This window comes from Mus pahari, unplaced genomic scaffold, assembly GCF_900095145.1.
Source record: "Mus pahari unplaced genomic scaffold, PAHARI_EIJ_v1.1 scaffold_13354_1, whole genome shotgun sequence".
Taxonomy (NCBI): domain Eukaryota; kingdom Metazoa; phylum Chordata; class Mammalia; order Rodentia; family Muridae; genus Mus; species Mus pahari.
The window spans coordinates 2,868-13,774 of NW_018391976.1; the positions used below are offsets into that span (position 1 = coordinate 2,868).

Consider the following 10,907-nt stretch of genomic DNA (forward strand, 5'->3'; position numbering starts at 1 on the left):
ATGGCTGTGAGCTACCATGTAAGAGCTGGATCCTATGGAAGAGCAGTCAGTACTGTTAACCTCTGAGCCACCTCTCCAGCCCCTGCCCCCATTCATCTTCTGGTGGGCACTACTAGGTCCAGTCTGTATTCTGGCTTTTTGGAATAGTCCCACCCAGGATAACTTGGATGTGTATATTTCTGCTGTGTGCTGACTTGGGAGTTCTCTCACACATTGGTGACTTATGACAAGAACATCAGGAATCACTGAGAATCAGTTACACTCTATTTTTCAACTGAACTTTGTGCTTCCTTCTATCCTAGCAACATGCCCTTCAACTTTGACTGGGCTAGCAAGCATGTGGCTAAAAAGCTTCAAGGAAGAGATCTGAGGCCTGTCAAAAACCTGTCAGATGCAGACAATTTCCACGTGCTTGACATAATTCAGGAGACTCCTCGATCAATTTTCGAAACTGAAGATATTCCAGTTGGATATAACCTTCGGCATCTCTTGGACTCCAATCTTCCTGTTCCAGGTATGGTCAGTCAAGGGGCAGAGAATGTGAAAATGAGTATTTTCAATGGTGCAGCTTCCCAGGTCCTTGATGTGCTTAGACAGGTAGCTCATGAACCATTCTGCTTAAAGACAAAGGACAAGGAAGGCGCTTTAGGAATCCACCCATCCATGCATTTGGTCTTATAATACTTCTGAGAGCCTCTGTAAACAGACCTATGATACCCATCTTCCTAAAACGTGTTCAGAGTTACATAGTTCAAACTGGTAGGGTTAGGATCCAGACTGAGGTCAGTTTATCCTCAAGTCCCAGGGGTTTTCCATTTCAACAAGCTACCCTGGGACTGGATTCTCTGCTGGGAAAAGTGTTCCCCAGGGACTGCTAGCCACTGCACTAATGATGCTTTTCTTTCTTATGGTGAAGACCATGCTTGCATGGGTTCCAGAGTTTGCCCTCTGGGGTGATTTACATTTCAGATATTGATTATCAGCTAGCTTCTAGATTAAGATTGAAAGGAGGAGAGGAACTAGCTTTATTTTTCCCATTCTCCAGAATAGCTCTTCCACTGTGAACTCTGAGCTGAACTTGTGTGTATTTTTTTTTCTTCAGAGCCTGAAGTGTCAACTCCCATCGCTCTCAAACATGACCTATTTATGCAACTGAAGGCTAATGTGGATGTCGAAACCCTTGCAGGAGGAGGTGTAGAGTTTGTCAAGTCTGGTGGATATGATATGGAAGTTCAGAAAATGAGCATCCCAAATCCAAAACTGGAAAGTCTTCAAAACAGGCAAGGCCCCTGAGGGTACAAGGATGGCTCAGCCAAGTTTCAGGCTGTGCGCTTATAGGCAGAGAGGCAGCAAGCAGGTTCTATTGTTGGGGTGGATGACAATGTAGTTTATTCTACTTAAAAAAAAATCATTGAAATAATGACATATAGTCCATTAATAATACTCATTAGGGTAGAATTACCCATTACTGTTCTATTAATGTGATGGGAACAAAAAGACAAGACAGACAAAGGTTCTGATATACTAGAACTTTCTGTTCATTGTTCTGTTCATTGTATAGAGGATGAGCATGTAGTGAGAAACAAATCAGTAGAAGTGAAGGTTAGAATACTGATTAAAATATGCCAAAGATTGTAACAATCACTTTAAGCAATCAATGTCCCAGTGAATAGGGGTTTGTCACATCTCCTGATGGTTAATTTAGGAGAATTAGTAGATATGCATATTTGATGTGCAGCATTTTGGTGTGATATATGCATATAAGTCAGTAACATATCATCACTGCCTCCGGTAACCACTGTTTAAAAACTTTTATTACTCCTTCCATTGAAATGACCATAGGGTCCCCAATGAAGGAGCTAGAGAAAGGACCTGAGGAGCTGAAGGGGTTTGCAGCCCTATAGGAGGAACAATATGAACTAGCCAGTAGCCCAGAGCTCCCTGGGACTAAACCACCAACCAAAGAGCACACATGGTGGGACTCATGGCTCCAGCTGCACATGCAGCAGAAGATGGTCTAGTCAGACATCAATGGGAGGAGAGGTCTTTTGTCCTATGAAGGCTCTATATCCCAGTGTGGGGAAATGCCAGGGCCAGGAAGCAGGAGTGGGTGGGTTGGTAAGCAGGGGGAGGGGAGAGGGGCCTGGGGGAGGGTGTTTTTCAGAGGGGAAACCAGGAAAGGGGATGACAATTGAAATGAAAATAAAGAAAATATCCAATTAAAAAAAAGGAAAATAAAGAATCTGGAAAAAACAGTTTTATTACATTTATTATTTACTCTGTGTGTGTTTGTATGTATGTGTGTGTGTACATGCCATGGCTCACATGTGGAAGTCAAAGGACCACTTACAGGAGTCAGATCTCTCCTTCTGCTGTGTGTGTCTGAGAATCAGACTCAGGTCCTCAGGGTCTGCAGCACCACCCCTACCTGCTCAGCCATTTTGTCAGCTCAGTAACCGCTATTTTTATGGCAAGAACATTCCTAGCCTACAGTCTTATTAGATTTCAAGCACATGTACCATGTTATCAACTACAACCACATGTTTTCTGGGGATGTAAATTCATGTCCTCACACTCCCATGGCCAGCACTTTATTGACTGAGCCACATCCCTAGCCTGAAACTGACTCAATCTCTTTAGTTTTTAAAGGCTGACTCGCATTTTTCTGTTTCTTTGTTCATGATTTGGTCTCTGTTTCTATGAAATTAGACATTTGGATCTTTTCTGATTATCCTTTACATCTTCAGGAAACTGTTGGATCAGTGGCCCACATTTATGAAGAATTGCCGGAAAGAAAGAAAGAACCTGTATGTGGTGACAGAGGCCTATGAATTGACCAAGGATAGTGTTNTGAATGGCAGAAGCAATGGCAAATTTTCATTCAAAGGGTTCTTCAACCAGCTTGTCAAGGTACAAGATGGCGACAAGAAAGCTAGTGCAGCTAGTGTACTCTTGCTTCTCAAGGGCNTCTAGGGATCACTTTCTAGGGGTCACAAGGATGGGGTCATTATTTCCCACTGCTCATTTGTAGTATNTGCTTAATGTTANTCCNNATCTTACATTATATTCTAATGCCCTTGTTTATACATAGGATCAGCAAGTATTGATAAATTCCAGAATGTATATTATTATTTGGTACCATGTTTTGTTTTGAGTAAACAATAGATACTGTAGAATCAGAAATGTAAATATTCTGCATTATTTACACACACCAGTTCCATGGCTAGAAAAACACAGGAACACCTGTACTAAACTGTACCTGTTAATCTATGTTCTATGGTCATCTGAAAACAGATATTTTTGAGATGTGGTCTTATATAGCCTAGATTGCCTAAAAATGACTACGGAGCTAAGGCTGGTCTTGAACTTCTGGTCCTCCTGCTTCCACTTTCCAAATGCTGGGATTGCAGATACATCTCACATGCCTAACTGTGGTAATAAATGTTTGAAGTGGCAAGATTTAAATACCTTGATTTTCATGATCTATGTCTAAGTCTCATATAAAGGCAGGCTGGTCAAAATAATAGCCAATTTCTCTNTGGTGACTTTAAAACCAAGAAGAGCTCAAAGAATATACTTTAAGCCCTCAAAGAATAGAAATGCCAGCCTGGACTATTGTACCAAGCAGAACTGTCAGTCATAATCTAAGGGGAAAGTAAACCTTTCCATGATAAAGCATGTGAAATAACTTATGACCACCAGGCTAGCCCTACCGAGGAGACTAAAAGGAATAATTCTTCATGAAGAAAGGGGTAAAAATGTACAAGNAGTGATAGCAAAAACTAACATTAAGTCAGTGATTAAACAAAAGACCACAAACACCATAAAATAAATCAAAATAACAGAAATCAATACACTTTGAACATTATTTGGTTTAAACTCTCTAATCAAAAAACACACATTAGCAGTCTAGACTGAAAAAAAAAAGACCAATTTTCTGTGTCCAAGGGAACATGCCTCAACCAGCAAAGATAGAAACCTTTCTTAGGGTGCAAGTCAGGCAAAGACATTCAAAGCAAAAGAGAAGTAGACAGACATGAGTTGCCATAGTAAAATCTAATGAAATAGACTTTAATCCAAAAATAATCAAAAGAATGTCAGTTGACACAGATCAAGAGAACATTCTAACAGAAAGACATTATTATCCTAGATATATGTGACAGTTTGAATATACTTGTCCCAGGGAGTGTTACTATTAGGTGGTGTGGCCTTGTTGGAAAAGGTGTGGCCTTGTTGGAGAAAGTGGGTCACTATGTAGGTGGCCTTTGAGACTCTCCTTCTAGCTGTCTGGAAAATAGTCTTCTCTTTGGATCAAGATGTAGAACTTTAGGCTCCTTCAACTCCTTGTCTGCCTGGTTGCTGCCATGCTTCCTGCTACTATGATAGTGGATTAAATCTTTGAATTTGTAAGCCAGAACTAACTAAATATTTGCTTTTATAAGAGTTGCCTTGGGCATGGTGTCTGTCACAGCAATGGAAACCCTAGCCAAGATATCGTATTTCCACCAAGGATGGGTACACTCAGCTTCATAAAACAAATATTTGCATATGTAAAGTAACATAGATGTATGTCTTAATGAATGGAGAGCGACAATGTGGCAACAAACAATGGAAATTTATTCACCTGCAAAAATGGGTGAAACCATGAAACTTTCAGGAAAATGGGTGTACTGGAAATATTAATCCAGAATGAGGCAACCCAGACTCAGAAAGGCAGATGCTTCATGTCCTGTCTCAGACCCTCTGAGGCTGCTGAGTTCAGTAGATGGTACCTCTAGGGTCCCAAGGAGATGATGAGTAACAGGACAGAAGATACAGAAGATGTCACATGGACTGATAGAGACAAGCTCTGGAGTGAGGAGACGCAGGCTCTCACAACAGCGAGCTGAGAATACAGACCGATGTAGAACCCCAGATGTGAATGTGGGTAAATCCGAGGGAAACCTCAACATTAGGAGGAGACAATAAATCATATATCTAATTTGGAAAACTCAAGGCATTGCAATAGGGCTATGGCTATCACTCAGTTGTAAATACTAGCTTGATACCCCTGGTGCTCTGAATTCCATTTCTACGCCTCCCTAGGCACACCTCCCACATTTCAATGTAGGCAAATATTGTCATACAAGGGAGAGGGGCAGTAACTGGACATGGGGACCAGGAGGGGGGAGAAGTAAGGGACTGCTAGTATTTTCTCATAAGCTTTCTAGATTTATTTTAGTTTTATATTACACTCATACTTTTTTTGAATTAAAAGTAAACATTTTTTAATGGTGTTATGAAACAAAGAACTACAAGTCCCAAATAATATTTTTCTCACCAGGGTGAAGCCAGTGGGAAAATTGTGAGAAAGGAATCAATGAGTGTCTCAAAAGGTTCGGTGTTGGCCTATAAGAAGTACCAACTGGTCATTAAGGATAACACTTGTGGTGAGCAGCAGTGGGGGCCTGATGGGGATGGGGTGTCCAAAGATGTGAACCTCCTCTGAGTACAGGCCAGGAGCACTCCTCACTGTCCCAGGCACATGCCCCACCTTCAATCACCTCTATGCATGGCCAAATACTGTTGGCTGTAGTTGCAGACGTAGCTTCCTGCATAGGACGGGATCTGACTTGGAGTTCAAAAAGTCCAGGCCAATCCCAGTCATCTCTGAGCATTCATCTCTAGCCATTCAAGGTCCTTCTCCTCTCAGAAGCCCAATAGGGAGGTGCCAGGTTGACCAGGTGACCCATAACTCCACATTAAAGTCCCTTAAAATACCATAAGCACAACACAACTGAAACTGTAGACAGAATGCCTGAACACAGTACAGAATTTTCTCTGAGAGATGTACTACCACCCAGTACACACAACACACAGAATATACACACATCACCCCCACCAGTACCAACACATTCAGACTTTGTCATGGGGCATAAGTGTCTGTGTTAAGCATGGACCTGTGTGTGAGCTGAGTGCCAGAACATGAGTAGGTCTCAGAGCCCCAAGTTATTCCTCAGTGTGGCAGGCAACTCCTCAGAGAGGAGGGGACACACACACACACACACACACACACACACACACACATACACACACTCAACTTACTCCTGCAGTATCTACCTTGTAGATTAATCGTCTTGTTAATAGCAAAAGTCAAGCAAGCTGGGCTCTCTAATTTAGTTAGTACAGTTAGTGGCTGATGACTTCTAGAGAAATTTTCCACATCCTTATAGCATTCATGATTGAATCATAGGGTAGGAAAAGGGAACAAGGTTAGAGATGCCTATTAAATGTCTGGGAGAGATGGCCTTACAGTTACAGATCATGGTAAGTGAAATATTGTTTTCATTTACAGAGGGGAAAGAAAATGAACCCTTTACTCAAAATATTAACAGCAAAACAAAATTGTGATTAGATCAGATGTTGTACCCAGAGACTCAAGGCCATGCTTGTGGAGGCTGAATGCAGGGTGAGGTGGGGAGGGGATGAGTGTGGGGGTAAGGGTAGTGGTGGGACTAGCGGTGAGGGTGGAGCGTTTCCTGGAGGATAAACTCTAAAGGTTGATGTGTCCACAGAAGAGAGGAAGTGAGGACACTTAGGAGTGCTGACTAGGTTGGTGAGAGGAGGCGATAATGGGAGGGGGCTCTGGGATGAAAGGTTCTGATGGTGCTGAGCCCAGTTATTGTCAGGTCAGGCAAAGTGCTTGGTGAACCTAAGCNATGAAGACAGATTGGAGCCGGATGTATTACAGGTCACTTCCTCTACCTCCTCTCTTCATGTCAGCTTGGGAGAGAAACGACACTGTGGTTTCCCCTTCCACAGGAGAAGGCCAGTTTTCTCAGAAGCTTCTGGGCAGCGATATGGCAACTATTAAGTCCTTTTTGTCTGTTATGAGGACTAAATTTGTGCTGTCAACACATTGTCCCCTTGGTTCCCTTCCATGTCTGATTGTATAAACAAAATGCCCTGTGCGCCCCCTAGTGCTCAGAATGTGACTTGCAGACACTTTGAAGTTTGCTTTTTGTCTTAAGTTCCTTTAGTTCACACGTTAAAATGTTGTCATCTTTGTTTCTTGCACAGGCTCATTTCATGGGTCAAATGCTCGAATTTTGTTCTTAGCTACATTTAGACCTCAGCACAGCTGCAAAGCAATTTGAGATCACCAGATTGAGAGTAGATAAAGAAGAACAGCTAGTAATTGAAGGCTAACAGGAGACCTGTATGACAGGGCAGGAGGAAAACAGTCTGCGTCACCTCATGGAGTATTTATTTGCTCGTTGTTATTTTGTGTGTATTTGTGTTTTGCCTGCATGTCAGCATCCCAAGCGCATGTAGTGTCCAAGGAGGCCAGAAGGGGGCACTGCCGTGTGGGTTCTAGAACTGAGTTCTGGTTCCTTGCAAGAGCTGCAAGACTCTCTCCAGCCCTCATGGAGTAATTCTTGAATGTCAGAGGGTGTAGTGGTCACCTAAAGTGCTCATTTCAGATCCAAGTTTCAGACAAGTGAAATGGATTAGCTGGGGAAGGTGCTTGCTGCCAGGCCTCATGACTTGAGCTCTCTCTCCATGCCCCTCAAGTTGGAAGGAGATAACTGACTTCGAAAGTTGTCCCCTCGCCTCTGTATGGGCTCCAAGGCACACACACACGTGCACACAGTATATGAACAAACCTAATACAATGCAGGTTTCAGGGCCCCTGTGAAAGGANCTGATTCACAGGACACACAGGCTGGTGCTCAGTTTGATGGCGGTCCCTGGTATTTGGCTTGGGAGTCCCTAAGTGGTTTGTGGGAAGAACTCTAGCAGGCGTAAGCTCACCTCATCTAACTTGAGTTTCTTTTCCATTCAGACATTCTCCTTTATCCTAATGCTAAGATGAAGACCTTTCCANACACACCTAATTATGCTTCTGCTCCCGAACACACTAACAGGTGTCAGGAGATAACCATTGCGACAGGTATGACATTGCTAAACCGAGGTCTACATGGGGATGGGTTTATTGTAGGAAGTTACTCATAAGAACAGAACTGCAAGGTGAAAAGCAAGGATGGATGGGGGAATTAGGTGGGGGGAGGGATAGGAAAATGGGGATATAGGGGATGTAAGGACAATCACTAATTCTTGGGCGGGCTAATATATTATCTCGTTCTAGGCTCAAGGATAGAATACATCTCCCCGATTGGTGAGTGTCTGGTGGGGTTGGGTTGGAGATCTGGTGATGCTACTGGGCTCAGCCCTAGCCCTTGCTCTGGTTCCTGGAGGATGGGAAAGTTCCATGGAAGGCCAATGTGGTGAAGGCATAGATTGGGTGTGGGGCAGGAGGTACAAGATGGTAGGAGAAACTCTCTCCATTGTGTGTCTCAAGAACAAACTGAGAATGAAGAAAGGTAACAGCTCACGTTTATCTTTCTAGGAAGAATAGAGGAGCCNGCCCATCTAGGTGAGTGTGTGTGTGTGTTTAAAAGAGGAAATCTGGGCTTCTGCTGGGAAATCATAAGCTCACAAATCAAATGATAACTTCCTTTGGAATTCAGAATTCAGAGGCCCACTTCCACATTCTTTTCAGTTAGTTCAACTCATGCATGCGCAATTGTGTGCACTGATGTTCACGGAGGACAAACTGGGAAGCAGACATTGCTCCAGAATGGGAAATATGAAAGATTCAGAGAGATGTGCTTGGTGCTTCCACTGTGGTACCCTCGCAGTGTCACGGCTCACCCATAGGACATGTGGCAGAACCAGAACACCCTCAAATGCAGTGCTTGGCTAATTCTTTATAGATTTCAGAGATAATGACGAATAAGTGTGGCTATTATGTGCCAGGTGTCCTAGAATCACAAACACATTGACTCCTCACCACAACCCAATTTATCACACACAGAAGCTGATCCATGAACACTGAGGATAGCCGTCACCAGAGCCCAACAGGACGTTTCATTCCTGACATATCCCAGAAATGTATACTTGGTCATTTCTCCCCAACACTTGCAATAACCAGTGTTCAAATTTCCATCTCTACCTCCAGTGCTGTGTCCCCTCCTTTCAGAGAGCTAATGCTTCCTGGTTTCTAGCTTCATNACAGATGCCAACCCCAGGGGTGGGGTGCAGCTCGAGCAGGCTGTCACTAGAGACTTTTTTATCTGCTGGAAATGGTACCATCCCAGAGATATTCAATTGAAGAATGTCTCTCACTTTCTGATTTGTGTTGCTGTCTGTGAGCAGATTTCANGTGCCTACAAAATGAAGTTTCTGAACAAACACTGCAACTGGCTGATCTCTCAAAGGATGTTCAAGAAGTTGTGTTCTCCAGTTTCCTTGGCATACTCTCTGAAGGTGACTGGAAGGCTCTGTATGACCTGATGAAAATGGTAAGAGTTCCATAGCTGCCTAGAAAAGATGAAACCTGTAACGGTCAGTTTGGGAGTCAGGGATGCTAAGACAGGAGGGAGGAGGGATGTATATGATGCTGAGGACGCTGGGAAACATGTCAAAAGTTGGAGATTCCAGCTTCATGCACAATGTGGAGGGCTAGAGCTTGTGGCCTACTAGTTCTGCTCCCCATGGAGAGGTACTTAACTCCTCTGGAAATAGGCACATTACATGAGAATAATTTTGAGCTAGATATGGGAAACTGAAGTTGAAGGAAGGTTGAAAGTTCAGGGTCTTCCTGGGCTACAAAGTAAGTTCAAAGCTGGCTTGGGCAACAGCCTGAGATCTTGTCACACAAATGACAAAAAAGAAGGGTAAAAGGAGCCAGGTGCAGCTTGTTAATAAATTATTCATTCAACATGTATAAAGCCATCTGGTCCCCAGCACTGGAAATGATGTTATTAACAGAANGCCTGTCTCCTGTAGCTGGAGTTGAATCAGTTGGATCATATGGATGGTCCAGGTGGCAAAATCCTGGATGAGCTGCGAAAGGACTCGAGCCCTTCATGGATTGACCTAAAGAAACTCATTCTTTATCTCCTTCAAGCCCTGATTGGTAAGAACAATTTCAGGGGGAGTGTGGGGAGAGTCCTCATGTTGGTCCTCAGAGGGCCGTGTCACATGACACTTCCTTAAAATATTTGGATTATCATGACCCTGGGCACACCATTCTTCTCTCTAATGCCAGCAAGGCTCAGAGCGATAGCAGTGCATGGACCACAGAGGAGTCTGAGGTCTAGAAAACGAGCAGTCACCAATCACCTAACACATCCTTGGTGGAAGCTGGTTCCTGCCTCAGCCCTTAGACTTTCCAGCTCCAGGTCATGCCACTTATGAGTCTGGAGCTCATCTCAAGGGCAGGAGACCTTTCTTGAGCAGTGCATTTGACCTTCAAGTCTAATGGGACATATTCCTGTGTCTCAGATTTTGCCTCTCATTGGGTTTGGTAGTTCATGGTAAGAAGAAAATACATTTTCCTTCCCCCAGTCCTGAGCGATACCCAACTCATTCTCCTGGCTCAGTCTGTGGAGATGCGGCTCCTCCTGCAGCAACGAGAGCTGGTAAGAAATTGCCACGGACTGGCCATCCAGGGAGGGGGAAGAGGAAAGCAGGAACAGAAAGAACATTCTAGAAGAGATCAATGAGGTGTCTCAAGGGGAGTCAGGAACCCTCTTGTAGAACAAGGGGTTGGTTTCCACCTTATCAGGAGCANCTCTGCAGTTATGGAAGCCTTGGAAGTGAAGCCTACTAGGTCTAAGTTAGCCATCAGCCATCTTTGTAGGAAGCAAGGGGTTACAAGTCAGTTGCACTGTTTGTTTATAGTTACCATTTGCAAATTGGCTTTTCTCTCCCTTATGTATTTCTCTCTAAATATGAAAGTGTGTATAGCCATATTCGTACATGTGTGTACACACATGCAGATGATACTCTTGTGCAGCATAGGCTCTATTATTGCCAGTTGTAAGTAAGGAACCAATGCTTAGGGCTTCAGGTCTTGCTTA

General features: G+C 43.6%; 1 protein-coding gene across 1 annotated transcript; it reads left to right on the plus strand.

Annotated features, from left to right (window-relative positions):
* Positions 1 to 306: 306 nt before the first annotated feature.
* On the plus strand, positions 307 to 10,513 carry LOC110314783 (gasdermin-C-like; the record flags this gene model as incomplete). Its single annotated transcript, XM_021189004.1, has 10 exons — positions 307 to 514; positions 1,103 to 1,280; positions 2,748 to 2,910; positions 5,324 to 5,429; positions 7,826 to 7,933; positions 8,129 to 8,158; positions 8,390 to 8,416; positions 9,199 to 9,344; positions 9,832 to 9,961; positions 10,393 to 10,513. Coding segments are annotated over exons 1-10 (1,217 nt in total), but the record flags the coding sequence as incomplete, so codon positions are not given.
* Between the last annotated feature and the right edge of the window lie 394 nt (positions 10,514 to 10,907).